The sequence below is a fragment of the Ascidia mentula genome, chromosome 8 (assembly GCF_947561715.1).
Source record: "Ascidia mentula chromosome 8, kaAscMent1.1, whole genome shotgun sequence".
NCBI classification, from domain to species: domain Eukaryota; kingdom Metazoa; phylum Chordata; class Ascidiacea; order Phlebobranchia; family Ascidiidae; genus Ascidia; species Ascidia mentula.
The window spans coordinates 15,115,366-15,134,524 of record NC_138573.1 but is presented as its reverse complement, the minus strand read 5'-3'; the positions used below and the strand labels follow the sequence as shown (position 1 = coordinate 15,134,524).

The 19,159-nt window shown below is 37.5% G+C and overlaps 4 protein-coding genes across 5 annotated transcripts; 2 read left to right on the top strand and 2 right to left on the bottom strand.

The window, feature by feature from the left end:
• Positions 1 to 2,846: 2,846 nt before the first annotated feature.
• On the bottom strand, positions 2,847 to 4,553 carry LOC145910134 (uncharacterized). Its single transcript, XM_082997159.1, has 3 exons — positions 4,150 to 4,553; positions 3,687 to 3,857; positions 2,847 to 3,402 (listed from the first exon to the last, which is right to left on the bottom strand). The coding sequence occupies exons 1-3, from the start codon at positions 4,515 to 4,517 to the stop codon at positions 3,147 to 3,149; spliced, it is 795 nt and encodes a 264-aa protein (XP_082853285.1). The 5' UTR covers positions 4,518 to 4,553; the 3' UTR covers positions 2,847 to 3,146.
• An 832-nt stretch (positions 4,554 to 5,385) lies between these two features.
• LOC145911561 (L-fucose dehydrogenase-like) lies at positions 5,386 to 8,244 on the bottom strand. The gene is made up of 6 exons (XM_082998949.1): positions 8,107 to 8,244; positions 7,707 to 7,843; positions 7,473 to 7,631; positions 7,087 to 7,191; positions 6,548 to 6,712; positions 5,386 to 5,991 (listed from the first exon to the last, which is right to left on the bottom strand). Exons 1-6 carry the CDS (start codon positions 8,195 to 8,197, stop codon positions 5,839 to 5,841), a joined length of 810 nt encoding a protein of 269 aa, XP_082855075.1. The 5' UTR covers positions 8,198 to 8,244; the 3' UTR covers positions 5,386 to 5,838.
• Positions 8,245 to 9,404: 1,160 nt separating this feature from the next.
• LOC145911424 (solute carrier family 22 member 15-like) lies at positions 9,405 to 14,905 on the top strand. Its single transcript, XM_082998750.1, has 12 exons — positions 9,405 to 9,566; positions 9,750 to 9,860; positions 10,130 to 10,259; positions 10,506 to 10,670; positions 10,833 to 10,962; positions 11,273 to 11,379; positions 11,843 to 11,966; positions 12,051 to 12,191; positions 12,610 to 12,698; positions 12,761 to 12,942; positions 14,074 to 14,232; positions 14,417 to 14,905. Exons 1-12 carry the CDS (start codon positions 9,483 to 9,485, stop codon positions 14,441 to 14,443), a joined length of 1,449 nt encoding a protein of 482 aa, XP_082854876.1. The 5' UTR covers positions 9,405 to 9,482; the 3' UTR covers positions 14,444 to 14,905.
• A 117-nt stretch (positions 14,906 to 15,022) lies between these two features.
• Positions 15,023 to 18,923, top strand: LOC145910855 (large ribosomal subunit protein uL1-like). Of its 2 annotated transcripts, none has more exons than XM_082998067.1 (7): positions 15,023 to 15,068; positions 15,316 to 15,411; positions 15,704 to 15,860; positions 17,054 to 17,294; positions 17,686 to 17,838; positions 18,231 to 18,449; positions 18,653 to 18,923. In XM_082998067.1, the coding sequence occupies exons 2-7, from the start codon at positions 15,342 to 15,344 to the stop codon at positions 18,827 to 18,829; spliced, it is 1,017 nt and encodes a 338-aa protein (XP_082854193.1). In that variant the 5' UTR covers positions 15,023 to 15,068; positions 15,316 to 15,341; the 3' UTR covers positions 18,830 to 18,923. The 2 variants fall into 2 exon arrangements, with proteins under 2 accessions (XP_082854193.1, XP_082854192.1); XM_082998066.1 differs by lacking the exon at positions 15,023 to 15,068 and adding an exon at positions 15,110 to 15,127.
• Positions 18,924 to 19,159: the final 236 nt, after the last annotated feature.

Below are 19,159 nucleotides of genomic sequence, written 5' to 3'. Positions count from 1 at the left end.
AAACAACATTGCATAATTCTATGTACACTGCAAAGCATCAAAGAAACACTACATAGACTTTAATGACAGCAGGCCATTTTTGATGGGACATAAAAACGTTTAGTCTAAACATCTGCAAACTTTCTGTCAGACACCGTTGCTACTCGTTTGATAAAGCACATTTGGTGCCATGAATCTCTCGATTATTTCCTATACAAAAGCTCTACCCTTTCAACCGATCGATCTTTGGTCCTTCACGTTAAACGCTGTTGACAACAGGGTTAATGCAATACAGCCGCATTTTTAAAGAAAAGATGATCAAGTGCATTACACTGCTGGTTACGACGAAGCGAAACTACGTCTGGCATCTGCCTGCAATGAAGCAGTTTTCAGCATGCGCAGCTCAGGGTCCGCACTCGCTTAGGTACAAACAAGTACGTCGCCTTCGTGTTTTCGCCCATGGCAATTTTAACGAGCAAATTTTTGCGGCAGCGCTCTGCGTTTTTCTCATTATCTGTGAAAACAATGGATTCGCCACCCTGTAATCAAATATATTTAACCGTAGTTATTTCATCTCCCTTGTCAAGCAAACGGGAATTGAAACAAACTAAGTTGAAAATTACGTCGGTGTTAATGAACTTGTTTCCACCTTCAACGCACAACCAGTCATGCGAAACATCCGTTTTGCTGCCCTGCTGACTGAGTAACACCAGACTGAAAAGGTTATTTGACCCACAACCTACTGAAACTGCTTAACTAGCATATGAGCAAACATACTCAATCGGAACGGTGGTAAGGAAATGAAGTCTTAAAACGACAAGTACTTAAAACGCCGCAGTATAAAGTTACGTAACAAGTGCTTGGGCTTATTTGACCACACGTGACATCAATAAAATCCTTGCCAGATAATGTACCCGAGGCTAAACCATTGTGTATTTTTCCTGCAAAAGCGCGGAAACTTCCTGTGACCACAACATTCTAAACCACACTGCTGCTTTGTGCCTTCAAGAAATGTCAGCAGACAAAGATGCCAAGTATACTGAATGTACTGAATCAACTGTACCTTGAACAAACAAGCACAGCAAATTGTTCTAGACAGAAAACCTTTCAGCCGAACACGACTCCTGAGGATGCCAGACCTTGTATTGACTCACAACGCTGTCGTAAACTTAAATTCCCCCTGTCGCACGCCGGGCAACCCAGTCAGTCCACAATTTCAATCAGTATCATTTTTGCTTTTGCTCTGACTTCGACTTATCTCGCGTGATTTTTGAGAATAGACGCGCTTGAATTTCGTTATCCTCAGGTCATCATGTTTTTAGCTTGCGGTTTGGCGCAGCATGAGATGGACGCGTCAATGCATTTGTTTATATGGTTATTTATGTATGTGCGCCAAAATAGCTTGTGGATTATTCAAGATACAGATATAAATATAAGTTTTTTTAATACCACCATCGCTTACATATAGCATAAATTGCTCTTCGCAATACTTCTGTTGATTGCGTGGAAATTTCAGCAAAATTGTTTCATCGTAAAAAAATATTTACATTCGAATTATGTACTAACAGTAACGATACTTTTACATCAGAATAATTATTGTGCCTTATAAGACATATAAACCTATGTGATAGATCCGGCGGATATCAAAGCACAGATATCTACCCAAACTGCAACCCCAAGCACGCAAATTTCAATACTGACTTTTTCTAACTGATAATCGGCAGGAAAGAAGCCACAAATACTCTTGTGCATCTGCTGCGAAAATTAAAAATTGTTTTACCAAACAATTTTAAATTATTTATACGTTAAGTTGTGCCATTACTTGACCAAATTTTCTTACTCGTCGAGAAAATGCAGTTAAACACGATCAAACACGCACTTGTCAAAGTTGGTGGACGTCGCACTTGTCCGCCGAATTTGTCCGTAAACCTCAGCAAGGCGTTGACACATGTTGGTAAGCCGCAATAACGACCCAGACGAGTTCCATCAATCACACAAGCGGAGCCGAAAGGCAATAGCTTGTTCAATAATTTATAGCATGCAGCGGGCAACCCTAACTACGCAGAGCGGTTTGATCGACGAGCCTTATTTGCTTGACATTTTCACTCCAAGCCTCTTGGAGTTGTTAACTTGGAGGCAGGCGTCGGAATTACCTTCTGGTCCGAGAGCCTCGTGCAATTCCCTCATTTTCTTTGTTTTTTGTTTTCTATCGTTAAAATCAAACCCCGTGGGGAATCCGGCTGCCCGCTGAAGCACCCAGTAAAACAAAGCCGGTTTGAAAAATTTATGATGCATTCTGTTGCGCCTGATGTGATTAACTATAATTATTGACGATTGTGCTCGCGTTTGTTCGACATCACCTTGTGTCCCCACATAACGGACCTAACATTTCGATTTGAACCGCGCGGTAGAAAATGTTTGCATATATTTCGGTCATAGCGTCAGTAAAGGTAATCGGTCGTAGTTTGAAGCCATAAATTAGAATAAAACACAATGCTTTGATTAAAATGTCGTATAAACCGCTTTTAAACCGCGTTGTAAATATTTGCTCCGAGTTTTCATACACGTTTTTGACATACGTCGATATTCTATCTACAAAATGTGAAAGGAAATGAAGTCACACGACGCTTTTGTATGCGGATGATGATTCATGCAAGATGACCCGTCGGTTTCTCTGCCAATTCACACACAAAGCTCTTTCTGTTGATCGCATCAGAACGCTTCAAACGCCCCCCAAAGATCGCCAGATGTTGCGTTGACTCTTACAGTCACTAATTTACCTGAGACATTTACCAAATTTGTCTATAGAAAATATCATTTCCTGTTCAAATTGCCATCATGTGGTTATTTGTTTTCAGGGGGACAAAAATTGTAGTTTGGAAGCATGAAAACAACCATTCGTAAAAAAACGTATCATTGGCAAGTTTTTACTGGCAAAGAGACACTTTTGTGTACTGCAGTAAATTAAGGGATGGGAAATATTCTTGATGGAACGTAAGACCATTGTGGATAATGTCTTTAAAAAAAGCATTAAAAAACGTATTGACGAAGTACAAGTCATTTCAAGTCAAAAACATAAAACCCATGCGGTTAAATTGATTTTACGCTTTATTGGGTAAATTTTTCCGGAATGCATTCCAACTATAACTCTAACAAAACAGGCAGTGTCAATACAACTTCTTATTGGCCAGAAAATGCGGTGTCACGTGACTGCCCACGCACACTTCCGGTGTCTCCACCTGGCGCCGAATGGCATTCGCATCTTCGTAACACTTGAGGGCAGTGTGGTGCTCCCTGAGCGCTTCCCAACAACTGCCAAGGTTGTGAAGTATTTCCGCCATTTGCAACTTCTGGTTGTTGGTTGGTTGGTCAGATGCCATGTTTTTGGCCACAAGAAGTGATCTTTCGAATACTATTATAGCCCTTTTAAATAACACCGAAACGTAAGTTGCTTTCCCCGTGCAAATAGGTTTCACAACAGTCTTATTCACAAACCAAACGTTTGGAGTACCAGTAAAAATGCCTGTGCCAGTAAAAAAATAACCTAAATAATGAAAAAGGCAACAAATATCTATTGAAAGAGTACACTACTAAACCCTATTACTTATCACCGTCAAAATCAACATATCGTTACAACAACATGGACTGGGAAATAATAATTAAACTATGCAACGGAGTCGGTGCAAAATTAAAAAAAAAAACTTCACCTGTGCATATTGTCGTACTTTGACCAGGCACAGCCTAGATACACAAGAGATTGTAGGATCCCTGCATGGCACGCTTCTCTCCCGTAAATAAGTCTGCGCATGTGTAGCGAGTACTCGAAGCAAGTGATGGCCTTGGGAACGTCGTGACGTCTCAAGCACAGCTCACCTAATCTGCAAAAACCATTGAGAAATGAACGAACAACTTTTTATTCGGTTGTTAGTATTTGTCTCGTGCGTATGTCTTTAGCGGAAGATACAGCATTTCAAAATAATAATGGCAGCTTTTTTAAATAGTAAGTTTTATACTATATGAGAAAACTCCCCAAATATAAAAGCCGTGTTTTCAGGTTGTGGCAAAGCTGAAGTTCCTTCGCAAAGGTAATTATGCAAATAAGAATACCAACGGTAGATAAAACAGTTCAAATAAGAGCATTCATGTAATAAGTCAGATTTTGACGCAAACCTGTCCAAAGCTTCTGCGCTATCCGATCTTGGGTTAGCAAACTGTTCTTCCGCAGTGCACATGGCTCTTTTAAACCAATCTTCTGCTGTCGATTTTCGTCGTTGTTCGATTGCAATTGCGGCTTTCTCGATAGCCTCCATAAAAAGTTTGTTGCCATATATATTAGTGCACAAATCCGGTATCCGCTTTTTGCATTTGAAGTAAACCCAGCGACGCCAGTTTTTGGTGCTTTTGTCCAGGCACATGGCGTCAGCGTCGTACCCCGTGCTCAGATTACCTGTGCCATGAAACTGCACCGCTCCGGATATTTTAACTCCCGCAATTGGGTAAATATCTCGTTGACGAAGAACTTCTTGAGACAGCGACATGCTGGTGCCACGCAATGTCTGTTTTATATTTCATTAAAAAAAATGATCCGTGTTTTAAAATAAAAGAAAGGAGATTCAAACATTTAACCGTTATGTTTTATTGATATGTATATAAGGATCAAGCACTACTGCCTTTTAAAACTCCATACGGCAACCTAGGTAAACCCAAAATATACGCTGTCGAGAACTCAGTACAAGCTCCATAATGATGCCATTGCTATTTTTGTTGCGTTGGTTAGCACGCCTTAAAGGCTCATGCTAATGATATGGTTTTGTACAAAGAAACCGCCCGAACAATAATTGTTAATTCAAATATTCATAGAAACCAATCGTTAATCTCCAATGTACTTGGTATATTATACACCTGTCTGAATTTCGGCCGTTAGCTAACCTATTTATAAATACAAATGCTTCTTCTAGTGCTATACAAATAAACACGCTTCAAAGATCATCACTAAATGTCCTTGGTGTTCAAATTTGAGTTGTCACAGGAAGTTTAATCCTAACTGGCCGAAAAAAAGCAATGGATACATAAGTTGGGCTTACAACACTGAACTTTGTATTTAAAAAATAAACTTGCAGAAAACTATTCTGTCGACTTAGCTGCATTGTCTGCAGAGTCGAAGTAGATCCAAATAAAGCTATGCCTTACATAGGCATGAAATGTTAGCCACTATCTGGTTACAACAGTGTATGTTGTACCCCCTTGTGTGTCCCACCCATTACACTTCGGCATTGTTTGCGATTTGTCACACTACATTCCTGCTTGTAACCCGATCACGCACAACACTAGTGGTGCTGAGTATACAATATTTATTCTCGATTGAGGTTTTGTGAAAAAAAAACGCATGTACTTAAGAAATGCAACAAGATTTACATGCGATGAAATACACAAATTATACATTAGAATTGCATTTTGTCAAGCACAAAAGTTTGCACAAATTGAAATAGCTTGCAGGCTTTATTGGTATTTCTCTTTATTGCACATATATTCCTCTACTACAGTGCTTTCCAACTTTTTTCAGTTCGCGACCCACTTTTGATGCAAGTTTTATTGAGCGGCTCACAATGAGACATGACCAAACGATGTTACGTAATGATAATGCATAGACCATTCTCTTCTGAGAAATCCGGCATTTTCCGCCCAGCCTTATATAAGAATTTCCCTCTTCAATTAATGGATGAGCACAAATGGCAAAGAACTACTGTCAAGGTCATACAACAAACTTTAAAAAAGAAGCATACGGCGAAGCTTGCGGCCTAATTAAGTGCATAGCAGATTACTCTAGCATTTATAGTTTATCGAATTGCATCAAATGCTTCACTGGTCGTCCGGCATCACCGACTTCTTTCCGTAACTCAGTTCAGCACCTCCTGTCAGTAAAAAGTCCACCCCGGTTGTGAAAGTAGCGTCAGCAGCGATATACAAAGCGAGGTTGCCCGATTCCTCCAGCGTCCCGTATCTTCCGATAAGCTTGCGTTCAAAATAACACCGGTTTCATTACCCTGAGGAAGTCTTGTTGGATAACAGGCGAAACGGCGGTCAATAAAGTTACGATTTTATTGTGCCAGAAGAACAGACTATTAAAATAACACCGGATTAGTTCGTCTCGATAAAGAAGAGCGAAAAGCCATACGCACACCAAGGGATATTTTTGGTATAATTTTGAAAATGATTTGTAATCAAATGCTGGTGCATGGAGGAATGTTAGGGGGAGATACAATTACATTTTAGTCTCATTTGTCCATCAACCATTTTGTGATAGAAATATAAGAGATGAGATCGCTAATTATATAAATGGCCTGAGCAGTATAGGCCGATCCTGCTTTGTCATGCGCTAGCAAGTAATACTGTGTAGTCAACCACTTTAGTCACACTTTTAAAAATATTTTGCTACAAAGAAATATTACATTACACTGCCATAACCGTGTGGGCAAATAGTTATTGTTTCATTCATATATTTTCTGTGCTGTTTTTATCAATTTTAAATTATTGACTGTAAAACGGATTTCCGGAGTAGTTGACCAACCTGTGCCTTCCGCCCAGCTTCACGCGCCGCTTCGGGGTCGTCCTCGCTCTTTGCCAAACTGTCCCACATGGGGGTCCAAATATTTCCCGGGCTTATGGAATTAACGCGAACGTGGTGTTTCGCTTCGTCGATTGCCATCGCTTTCGTCATTGATAATATAGCGCCCTGGTGTGGCAAAGTTTTTTAATACAAATAACAGATATAGTTTACTTTCAAAAGAAATGTTCTTCCGGCATCATATTACGAGATTTTTATTGCAACCGATATTCCGTCTACCATCCGGTGAGACTTCTTCGTGGTTAGCAATAATTCATGATGTGCACATACTTCGTAACATTTATGCTCGAATCTTTTAAATTTACAGTGCCCGGCAGCAAAAATAGCACTATATCGTTTACTTTGTTCTATTGTATGGATATCAAATGATTTTGACCCCCGCATTTTATAAGAGAAAAGTAAAATTGTAGTTGCAGTTACTGAGCTGCTACTTGTAAGAAACCTCGGCGATATGCAACAAAATACGCATTAAAAATCATCACCTTTGTTGTGACATATGGAACAGCACCTGGTTGTCCCATAGAAGCCACCAAGCTTGTCAAGTTAATGATATTTCCCTTGCGTTTTCTTAGGTATGGAAGTGAATACTTGCATATACAAAACATCACGTGTCAACATTAACTGGTGTATTTCTTGAAACAATGGTTCACAAACCGCGCATCGCGATTAAAATATTATTCAAAACGACATCCACTTGTTTAATAAATAAAAATTAGCAAAACATATTTTCAAAAGTTATATGGAGCGACGTAAAGTGTGGTGAAATTCCCAAATACGCCATACGTGAATAAGTTTGTAAACAACAGCTAAAAAAACAATGCTTGTCATAGTTGGCCAGTGTTGATGTTAATAAGGAGATAAAGCTTACCTTTGCAAACAATACGTAACTGACTACGTTGGTGTTTAACAGGCTACGTAAGTGTTCGGCGGTCACGTCATCAATCAGCTCAGCGGCAGGATGTTGTCCTGCGTTGTTTACAAGACAGTCGATCGACCCGTACTTTTCCACTGTGGCCGCAACCACCTTCTGCGTTGGTTTTACATATTTTACAGAACACAATGGATCTTGCGAACTTAAATTTCATGTATTGTTTAAATTTACTTTTATATCAGCGTCTTGTGATACGTCGCATTGGATAAATTCGCACTGTCCAGGACCGGATTTGTTGAGTTCATTTTGCAACTTGACTCCGGCCTCGTCGCCTCTTGCGCAGAAACACACTTTTGCTCCTTCACGCACTGAAAGAGAATATGTGGTGATACAGGTGATTAATTTTACATATTTTTCTTCAAATTTTTCTTTATTTTAGAAAAGACTACATCAGAGAATTGCAATACAACTTACAAAACCATTCATTTTTTCAAATATCCCTTGTATATGACATATTTCAATACGCTTTAGAGCACTTATACGCAGTATTCGTATCATACGGTAGCGCTTTTTGCGAGCGAAGGTCTGTGTTATGTTTTGCGGACTCAAAGTCTAACCAGTATCAGCTCACCGAAGCAACGAACAATGCCTTCTCCGATGCCTTTTGATCCTCCAGTTACTATGGCTACTTTGTTCTCATACCTCAATCTGGCATGCGACATTTTAAACTAGATTTTCAAGAAGCAATTAAAACAGAAAAAGGACAGACCATCAGCCTGTCGCACAGAAACATAGTTATTAAACGAATAGTTTTCGCTTGGGTCGTCTTCCGAACAAGTTTGTGATACTTTGGATCCTAAGGCTACCAACAAGATATACCCTTAATTTCGTTCTTAGTGCTGCACTCACTACAATGAAAATTACTTTCTGTTCAAATATGATACGACTTGTCCTAACGATTTTCCTTCACAATTTATAAGTTGTCAGCTTTTGACAGTTGTTATTGACCCGTTTTAGTTTTACCACAGCGTTTATAATTGCAACGCAACTTTAATTCCAAATTCCGATCATGATATAAGCACAGAGCAAAGTACCAGACAAGTGAAGCTGTGCAGCATTGTCTTCTTTTGTGTGGCTGCTATGGCGAAATCACGTGATAGCCTGATAATACTCCATATGCGTTTGCATTCACTGACAACTGGTTCTTGCTCATTTAGAAACTACATTACCGCTGTGATAAGACACTGATATTTTAATGATACTCCTGAATGTGCTTTGTTACTATTGGTAACCAACCAATTACTGCAAGTGCAACACCATAAAACAGCCCTAAAATCCTATTTTGTTTTCTAAATTCTTAAATTGTTAAACGCAGTTGACCTTTCCCTTTCGTTTACTGTATTTTGCATCACTATAAACATAATTTATGCAACCCATGCAGGCAGTAGCAAATCTTGTGCAAAAATCATCCCCAGCCAGCACATGCACACGCTTTTTCCCTTCTTCGGTTGATGGAAATTAGCAGACCAGAACGAGTGACTTTTTTCTGGTGACAATTGCGCTGGTTTGACTTTTTTTTACATTATTTACTCATGCCAAGAGAACTGTTTGTTGGTCAGACCTCACATGCCCTAGTTAATATATGATCAGGCCAGGGTAAATGAATAACCGGGGTCTAACATTCACGTAAAATTGTGGCTTTGCAATAAGGCGACGATTTTCGCACTATGTTTGTTGTGCAACTCTTCCTATTCTCAGCCGTAATACATTTTGACAAAGTTAAATTTCGGTTATTTACGGCTGACCTTTGTCAAGACATCTAGCAACGGTAAAAACAAAAGCAGAATTAAACCAATGCTGACGTAATTTAAATCGTTACGGTTCAATAGGCACAAACGTCAACACACGTCACGACGCTGCTGAAATGTATTGCGGCGTGACGTTTCTTTGAAATTCATTTGTTTTGGGATTTGTTCAGTTATAATTGACCTGGTCCGCAATACAGTCATGGATGTTGAACAGGCGTTTCTTAAGGTTGGATCATGTGGGAGATTTCAGTTTGTGTTGTTTGCTTCTTTGGCTATTATGCAGGTAAAAAAATAAATACGTAAATTGTGTTTATATAAATGCCATAAGATGCACACACGTTGTACAAGAATTTTTGAAGATACTTGACATGTAGAAATTGATGATAATCGCGTATTGGAGGAAACTAATTTCCAATATTAAGATGACAAACTGTACAAGAAAATAACCAAATAAAATCTGCTTTAGATTTTTATGGGAATGCAGATGGTACAAAACAGTGTAATAGCTGTGGCTCCTGAACTGAATGCCTCATCAAGAGGAAAGATGCAGTCACAGATGACCACAATCGTCACTGAGGTAACAGTTTGGATTGTATATTTGGACAGAGGGTTTTTAGGACCAGGCAACGCTTTTCATATATGCACATAAAGTAATAAAATACATTTTCCGATCATATTGGCATTGTTTTGCAAATGTTAAGCCACCTTGCATTTGTTGATTTTGTAAATCAGAAAACTTTCCACACTTGTGTACCTAGAATTGTAATGTGACTTAACATTAGCAAATATCTTATTCATTGTTCTGAATATTCATTTCACGTGGCGCTATTTGTAATATCTCTGCAGTGGGGTTTGTACGACAAGCAGTGGTTGGTCTCTCTTACTCAATCATTGTTCATGTGTGGAGTTCTTGTTGGAAACATGGTTGTTGGACAACTTTCAGACATATTTGGCAGAAAAGCTGTCTTATATAAAGGTAATATACGGAAACTTTGATTATGAAATGCATTTACAAACTTTCCCTAAAAAATACCAGTATACGCAGTTGTGTATTCTGTGATTTGCCACTGTTTTGACCTATGAGGTCTCATCAAAGCTGCATCGATAAGTGTTCATCTGTATGCAGCTCACAGAATTCATATTATTGGCTCTATGCCTATTTACACTATATTTTGTACACACCAAATATGTATATATTGATTATTTATTTTTATTTCTCCAGTTTTTGGATTGCTTGTGTTTTCATCTTTTCTTGTGACCTTCTCCAACAGTGTTCAGATATTTACTTTGATTCGATTTTTTGTGGGATTCTTCCAAGGAGGAACAGTGTTAGTTTCATTTGTGCTTGCTCAGGAATTGTTGGGTTCATCAGTTTGGACAATTTCAGGTCAGGTTCACAGTAAAGAAAAATGTGTCTAGAGGTTTTGAAAACCTTCACAGCCTTTGAAAAGCTTTTATTAAAATGTTTGTGATAAATACTTGATGTACCTTTTTAAATTTGCTGTAATTTGTCAATATCTCTTTGCAACAACTTTATATTTTTATACAGGTAACATAATGCCTGCAATGTTTGCTATTGGTATCACCTCTTTAGCAGTTGTTGGAAGTCTCCTCTCCAACTGGAGAGACGTCTGTCTTGCAACGTCATTGCCTGGGTTATTGATCTGCATTGGATACTTGTAAGATGTTTTTAAATCATTGTTTAGCTACGTAGTTTTAACCATGTAATATATTTGGGGTTGTGATTTAAAGTAAACATATAATAAAATTGCAAATGCTGTTGTGTAATTATATATTTAATTTCGTAAAGCAATCTGTGGACAGCTCAGATGGTTTTTTTATGAGAAAAATATATTTCGCCTAAAAAGGCATCATCAGTTTCTCCAACTTATTCAAATATATTGCTGTTGTGTTTGATTATTTCAATGTATCCAATTTCATTTCCGTAATAGTATTACATTCGTCCTGCAACTGTTTCCATTCTTACAGTATTGTCCCTGAATCACCTCGTTGGCTATATTCTCAAGGAAGAACATTAGAAGCTGAAAAAGTTCTTCGATATATTGCCAAGCATAATGGCCGAGACATTAAGGAATGTGAGTCAAGTTTTACAAAACATGTTTTTAAATAAAACCTTTTGCAATTTAATAGATTTTGTCATTGTTCTACAATTTGGGATCACATTATGTGCATGTTGACCCCACAGTGTGGTGTTTATTTTAAATTATTTGTAATTTATATAAATGTTAGCTTTAATTCATATTTTTCCCAGAAGTTTATACATTGTTCACATACCAGCATCATTTCCTGTGCCGAATTAATTAATTTTTTTAATGTCAAATAGTTTAACTCGGCAAATCAACATGTCATTATGACTATGTATGTTTGATTGCTATCCGGCAAAACAGGATCTTTTTGTTCATATAGCAACCCAAATCCAAACTATTGTAGCATATTTTTTTCAGTGTATGTTTTCATAAATACTGTTGTGTGGTATTGTCAGTTAAGAGAGCGATTAAATGTAATTTTCTTTTTCAAAATTAGTTCATTAAATTGCAGATGAATCCATATCTCTTTCACCCAAATCAATTTCAAAAAATGATAAAGGTAGAAAATATACCATTCGTGATTTGTTTTCGTTCAAAGAAATTGCTGTGAGAACTCTTGCAATGGCATGCATATGGTAAGCCAAAGATTAACTAAAACCGTCCATTTTTTCATTATTATAGGCCACAGAACTTACAGCCAAATAATAAATGTTTTGCAGGTTTGTATGCAGTTTTTCATATTATGGAATGACTATGGGTTCTGGTAATCTTAGCTCTAACCGCTATGTTAGCTTGGCTCTCTCTGGCTTGGTTGAATTGCCTGCTTATGTTTTCTGTGCAGTTCTTATAGATAGGCCCTGGTAAGTGGAACCAGACTTGCAAAAATCTGCAGTAAAACAAAAAAGGTATTACAATGTCTATTCAACTGAGCTTCAACTGGTTTAGTTGCTCTTCAGCTTTGGACAGTAAGCCACATCCAGCAAGTACAACATTGAATATAATGAATAAGTTATTTTGCAAGTAGAGCCTTGTTTGTACTTGTAACATGATGTTTAAATACAATTCAAATCTAATTTGGAGAAAAAAAAACAGCTTTTTGAACATGTTTGTACTTCATAGGAAAATACAGTTTATGGTATTATCATTTCACTGGAACAGCGCTTAATTTTGGCTTTAATTCTCCTGTTACAAATTCCCAGAAAGTCAAAATGGTGTCTTAAATTTTCCATAATTCACCTTGAATACTCTATACAATTTCATAACCATTTGGCTTTGTAGGGCTGGAAGAAAAAGAACTCTAATTTGGATGCTTAGCTTGGCCGGTGTTGCCAGCTTGGCAATTATGCTTGTTACTGTTACACCCCAAGGTATAACAATGTCTCTGTACACAACTCAAGCTTTTTGTTACTTAAATTTGTCAATATTTTAGGAACGTCCACATCCAAGCTTGTATTAGGTCTTACTGGCAAGTTGGCTGTTGCCGCAGCTTTTGCTATTGTCTATATCTATGCATCAGAACTCTTTCCAACTGTAATTCGCAATGTTGGAATGGGAACTTCATCAGTTTGTGCAAGGATTGGGGGAATTCTAGCTCCGTTTGTACAAACTATAGTAAGTGAGATGGATTAAAGCTGTATCTCACAATTAAATCTTGCAAATTGAGCTTTAGAGGTCATTCGCCTTCATGCACCTGGTGACAGTTTCTCTTGTTTGCCAAAAACAATTTCTGGGTCTGATGACTCACGAAGGGGGACCACTATCAATTAACAGAAAAAAAATTGATTGCAGCTGCATTATGACAGCACATGGGGGGGGGGTTTGCAAAGGTTTACCGCCAAACTGCCAGTCCTAGGGGGGGTACAAACAGCCCTGGGGGGGCCCCATTAACAGTTGTGAGACATCTAATTTTGAATGCATTGTGCAGAGGATGGTTGGTGACTTAACTTTGTTGCAAATGGAGGGTACTTTCTGTGATTCATTTTTTCACAAAACAAACCTACACTTTGTTTTGCTTTTTTAGCCAAATTAATGTCCAACAGGGGTGCAAAATGCCTCCTGGATAAGTGGTTAAAGTAGTTATCTCGAATATAATTTTGACCAGTATTCCTCGACAAGGGTCGGGACCAACAGAAAATCACAAATTGACCATACTTTCTCTGATTAATTTTTCCACAAAATCTACCTCAATATTTGGGTAGTTTTTAAGCTACATGTTCAACAGCACCCTGTGTCAATTTACTGCCTGACTAATAACCCTGGAAACCATAGTAAAACTGCCCCTAGTTCGCTGATAATCGCCCTGGCAACAGCCTGTTCATTAGCGCTTATTCATCCGAAACACTGGCACCTATGCATTGTTACACACAATTACCTCTGTTAAGCAGGAGTTCGAGAAGGGCATTTCCCTACCAAGAAACTCTTTTCCATAGAAATACAGATATACGGCCTTAAGTGATTGTGCTAATGCATTGGTGTAGACTGTGGGTCCCAACGCACTGTACCCCCAAATCTAATGATTTGTAACTTAGGTTTTTCCAAATAGCTTTGTCATTTACACATCCAGTCACTTTTTCTTTATGAGTTGATGTTTCAAACCAAATATTTTACTCACTTAAACCCTCAAAATAAATGCCCCACAAAAATTTCAACTGGCTACTATAGTGGACATATTATATTGTGAAAAGTATGGGTGTGTATATACATTTTGACTGTTAAATTGTATGTTTTTTTTTATTGCCACAGTCTTCACCTTTTCTGGTATATGGTGGTGTGTGTTTGGTAGCTGCTCTAACAAGTGTTCTTCTCCCCGAAACCCTAAACCAACCGATTCCAGACACCTTGGAAGATGTAAGCAGGAAGCGGGGATCATCCAAATATATTCGAGTTGAAGAGGAAGATACAGTAAGTGATGCCTTGGTGATATTGTAAGACATTTTGAAACACCTTTTTTATAGAAAGCAAGTCATATTTTGTAGTGTGTATTATTAGATTTTTCACTGTTTAGTGCATAGAACAATAGTCAGCTTGTATTTGTTTAATTACTTTTGTCAATAATAATTGACATTTTGTTTTATTTTTTTGTCAGATCGATTTGCTTAGCACTGATATTTAAATCCAGCATCCACTTCCTGAGAACTTTCAAATTTAAAAAATATTTGACAATCTTCGCTCCAGAAGCCTACACTGGCAAATTTTGTTTTGTTTTTGCAAAAAAATCACTGGAAGAATAGTGAAGCAGTGTGGTACTGCTACAATGTTTTTGCCATTAGCAATTGTATACACAAATCCACAGTAATTGAAAAACATTGCTTTGCATTGTGCTGTTTACCTGACTGTAAGAAGTGGTTTATTTCAATCATGCAACGCTACATAAGTGCACTTTTTTGTATATTGTGTATTTAGTTTCAAAGTGTCTTACGATAAATTTGCCATTACGACTTTGCACTGATTGTAAAGAAAACACAGAGTTAACTCTCAATAATACAGTGTGTCTTTTTGTATACACAATAAAACTAAAAGTCATTCCCTGACCCCTGTATTTACATTTTGTTTTTTAACGCAACGAATAAAGGATATGACCAAGTGGAAATTTTTGTGTCTTTTGGACGTTTACTATTTCTCTGACCTGCAAAGGGGCCTGCAGATGTCAGCCGATTTGCTTTCTGCTTACGGGAACACAACTAGCCCAAGGCAAATCCCAGTTCCGAGTTTAGACTGCTCCTGACTTGAGCTCCACGGTAAAAAATGGTCTGAATCCGGTTGATACTCGTAAAACCTTAACTCCCTGCTCTTACTGGTAAATGATTTTAAAATCGAATCGAGCGGTTGAAAATTTGCAGTTTATATTTTTCTGATGATTTCCAGGTGTGCATTCAAGCGTTACGATAATATTCCGTGTTTGTTTGAAAGTCACGCTTTGCATGTGATGTTGCTTTTTAACCATTGATATGTAATATAGCTTACAATATATTTTCTAATTATCAGTTTGGGTCTGGACCCATCAGTTTATTATGTCTGGAAGACTCGCACTTTCCTGTTGCCGTTCTTGGCACCCAGTTTCGCCATCTTACGTGGAAAGAGGCACGTATCTAGAATCTCAATCAACTAATGTCTTTATTGTCCACTTGATCGAACTGCAACTGTTTCATAATCAGTTCTTAGTATTTGGGTTTATATATCCGACTTATAACCCTTATCGTTTTGTCAGGGCCCAATAGTTTAGTAAAATAAAAGTTATCCGTATTCAACAGCTAGATTTGATTATTGATAGAGCAATAATGCAACAGTAATGTTAAGCTTAAACTGTTTAACGTGTTGCATTTGTTATGTTCAAGTTGGAGATTGATTGGTTTACAAATTCCTCTCCATGCAGTGCGACTCCTCCATGTGACGTCATACCAGCAGCACAAAAACAGTCTTGACCAGTCAATGAAGTTGGACAAGCTGAACCGGAGAATAAAAATTATCAGAAATGATGTCAGTGGACAGTTCCGACCTTTTTACCGTGGTGGAAAGCTATACGCGCCCAAGTAAGTGCCATACTCTTGTCATTCGAAAACTTTTTGGTTTACTGTTGATTTGTAACTTTTCATTAAAAATGTTCATTCCAATCTACAACTGTGTTCTACTGTGTTTATTGTAAAATTTAGGCTGCTATTGCAAATTAGAGGATTTTTGTCTATTATATGCTGGGAAACTTTGAATGAAACAGCTATGACCTGTTGTGGTGTAGGTTATTTGGTACATATACTCTTAATTAAATTAGGTTATTGTTAATTTGCAGCATCAATTTTTTAACGTTTTGTAAAATATTAAGGGTGACTTTTCCTTGTTTTTGAAACACGCAAAAACATTTCATCAGTCGTATCACCCTAAACAAAGATAAACGACGTAAATTCCGTTTCATGTCCCTTTGTTGCATAACAATCCATGAGACACTTGTGTTTGTCCTGATTGTGACGATAATAATACAAGTCGTTTGAAACTTGCTTAGCAGATAGTATAATGTGTGTGTTTTTTCTGACAATAATTTAATTTAAACCAAATCCAGGGGTGACAATGCATGCGTTGTCACCCCTGTTTGTTTGTGAGGGGTGACATGTCAACCTCAGTCACCCCTAAATCGATGCCTATGGGTAGGGGCAATATGGTGAATGGTATGACATTCTGATTGAACATACAATAAAAGTTTTGCACAAAGAGAACATTCAAAATTATGTCCAAAGCACAGGAAAATGAAAAATAATTAGTGTTAGGACAACATGCCCAGTTGACTGACATAGGATTTATGTTTTCTAACACAATTCATTTTTACTCTCACATGGATTATTTACCATAAATATGGTTTAACACTTTTTTGCCACTATGTACTCCCAAATTATAGTTTTCCAGGATATGCAATTAAATCACTAGAACTGACTTAAAAAATTAAAAGAAAGGGAACTAACCAAAACTGCAGATGCAGGCCTAGTAATCACTGTATACTTTTGTAATCACACTAAAAAAAGCATTAGCTTTTTGCAACATGATCAGCCTGGCTTTTGATCAGGAATATAAATTTTTCGCCCCATGGGCATCTTCAGTTCCTTACAGTAAACACAATAAATGATTTCAAAAACACCTTATTCCAACATATTCTGCTTTTTAGTGTGAATCACTAGAATTGTTGTTTCTCTGTTTTGTTTGTTTTTATGCACATAAATTTTTTTATTGATTTTTGCAGGCCAAAACAACCTCATGTTGACCCATTGACTGATTACAAATCTCATCAATATGATAACCAGAGCCAAGCCATGTCAAAAGATGATGTTTATGTGGTGACTCATTACAAACCACAGGTCCGCAATTTAATGGACACATTGCAACATTTGAAATATATCGCAAATCTCGATTTCATTGGCCCGGAGTCTCATATTATTATGAAGGTCAACCATTGTGAAGTGTTTACTGGAAAGGCATCAAGGGTAAGCAATTTCTCGAAATATAAGCTTTCTTCATTGATTTTGATTTTTCTGGTTACAGTTTGCTAGCTGGCGAAAAATACCTTTCAATATTCCATTTGGTAATTCGTTAAACCTAGCAAAGTAGGTCGCATTGTAAGGCACAGTCACTGCACACCACAACTGCTGGCTAAAAAGAATGTTTCAGTTCATTCAAAGACTTATATGTGAAACTTAAGTTTAAAAAAACCCTGCTCACAACATGACATTAATTCTGAATCGAGTGTATGACCAAATAGGGCTGCATTGTCCCTCACTGTTTAGGGTTATACATGTGCAGTTTTAAAGCATTTTTTTGTTGAGATTGTCACCTATAGTCTAGTTCTAAAACCTGCTGTCAATTAATACTTTGCAGAAAAAGCTTCACTACTACGCATTCACGAAAAAACTTCCACATGAAACTGACTGCAAAAACAAGGTTTGTGTTTTCACTGATGATGAACATATGCGGAACCAAGCAAAAGAAGCTGGTGCCTTTTTGGCTGGTGGCAGAGATGTGGTCATGCAGGTATGGACAAAAATAAAATAACAGCGATAATTTTTTTGTTAACAAGGCTATTGTGCTGATTGTTTTTATCTTTATTGTATATATATATTGTTAGCTTGTTGTACAGTCCAAAGATTTGTGATTTGGTAAATGGAGATTAACGGATTATACAAGCTGGAAGTTGTTTGGACTCTAAAAGTATTGGAAGACTGAGGCTAGCAGGCTAATAACTAACTATTGGCATACTTACAGGTGAAAGGGTCTCCAACGTGCCAATATTATTGGTTTTGAAAAAGTTCCTTTTGTGATGTCACATCACATATCTTAAGGCCACAGTACATAAAATAACGTTGAAATAGCGAAGTTGGCGCCAATGTGTTATTAGTGGATAAACTTTTCCATGTTTCTTCCAGATAATACAGAGGAAGGTTGCTTGTGATTACTACATTTGCACTTCCGAATTTTATGACCAAATTAGCAAAAACCAAGATTTGCAGAGGGTCCTTGGTCGAAGATTTCCGGACCCCAAAAGCGCCACCGATAATTTCCTTCCGATACTGACGTCACTCGTAAAAGAGACAAACTTTACAAACTTCAACAGCGCAACGGAATGCAAAATTGTCGTTGGAAGGGTGAGTAAAATGATGTATTACTTAACTAAATACATTTAAATTATTCATGTTCATCAATTGTAAATAACCACATATTTTTGATAAATATGGCCAGATACTTCGAAATGATAGCTTTGTTGTTTCGACTTTTTATTCAATTTTGTGCGTTTACCTTGGAACAATGGATCTTGGATTGTGTTTGCAAGTAATCATCTTGTTTTCAGCTCAAAGATTCCGACCAAAACTTAAAACGAAACATAACGTTTGCATTGGGCAAACTGAAGCAAGCCAGGTTTCTCGTGAAAAGTAAAGATGATCTCCTCAAATCCACTGCGTTGAGTTGTTTCACGGAATATGTGCCATTCGACTTTGAAGCACTACTTAATGAAATCGATCAATAATTTTTGTTCCAAATCCTCAGCACCGTTCAAAACACATGAGGCTGACCATGGCCATTTTACGGCTGTTCTCTCTCATAATAAACTCCCAAAGGGGGATTTTCTTAGATAGTTGACTGCAAGTTACAGATACTTTTCAATTTAAAAGTTTATGGTACTTTAGCGTTGCCTTACCAGCAATGTGGTCATTTCCAACGTTTCGTTATTATACAGCGTAAAACCTAGTATCTCACCAGAGGTTGAAACAGTAACCCTATTTCGACATTTAGCACTTCCATGCGGGGCATATTTTTATGGAATGTTATATTCCATTATATTGCGCTGTTTTTTAAC

Bases quoted from the DNA above. Each gene is read 5' to 3' on its own strand.
- LOC145910134 (XM_082997159.1), bottom strand. From the start codon at position 4,517: ATGTCGCTGTCTCAAGAAGTTCTTCGTCAACGAGATATTTACCCAATT. The intron at 3,858-4,149 runs GTTTGCGTCAAA...TGGTTTTTGCAG, and splicing joins AGCGCAGAAGCTTTGGACAG to ATTAGGTGAGCTGTGCTTGA. The intron at 3,403-3,686 runs GTGAAGTTTTTT...GTTATTTAAAAG, and splicing joins AAGTACGACAATATGCACAG to GGCTATAATAGTATTCGAAA.
- LOC145911561 (XM_082998949.1), bottom strand. From the start codon at position 8,197: ATGTCGCATGCCAGATTGAGGTATGAGAACAAAGTAGCCATAGTAACT. The intron at 7,632-7,706 runs GTAAATTTAAAC...AAACCAACGCAG, and splicing joins CACAAGACGCTGATATAAAA to AAGGTGGTTGCGGCCACAGT. The intron at 6,713-7,086 runs GTGATGATTTTT...TTGCCACACCAG, and splicing joins TTCCATATGTCACAACAAAG to GGCGCTATATTATCAATGAC.
- LOC145911424 (XM_082998750.1), top strand. From the start codon at position 9,483: ATGGATGTTGAACAGGCGTTTCTTAAGGTTGGATCATGTGGGAGATTT. The intron at 10,963-11,272 runs GTAAGATGTTTT...CCATTCTTACAG, and splicing joins TTGATCTGCATTGGATACTT to TATTGTCCCTGAATCACCTC. The intron at 14,233-14,416 runs GTAAGTGATGCC...TTTTTTTGTCAG, and splicing joins GAGTTGAAGAGGAAGATACA to ATCGATTTGCTTAGCACTGA.
- LOC145910855 (XM_082998067.1), top strand. From the start codon at position 15,342: ATGTCTGGAAGACTCGCACTTTCCTGTTGCCGTTCTTGGCACCCAGTT. The intron at 15,412-15,703 runs GCACGTATCTAG...CTCTCCATGCAG, and splicing joins GCCATCTTACGTGGAAAGAG to TGCGACTCCTCCATGTGACG. The intron at 15,861-17,053 runs GTAAGTGCCATA...TGATTTTTGCAG, and splicing joins GGAAAGCTATACGCGCCCAA to GCCAAAACAACCTCATGTTG.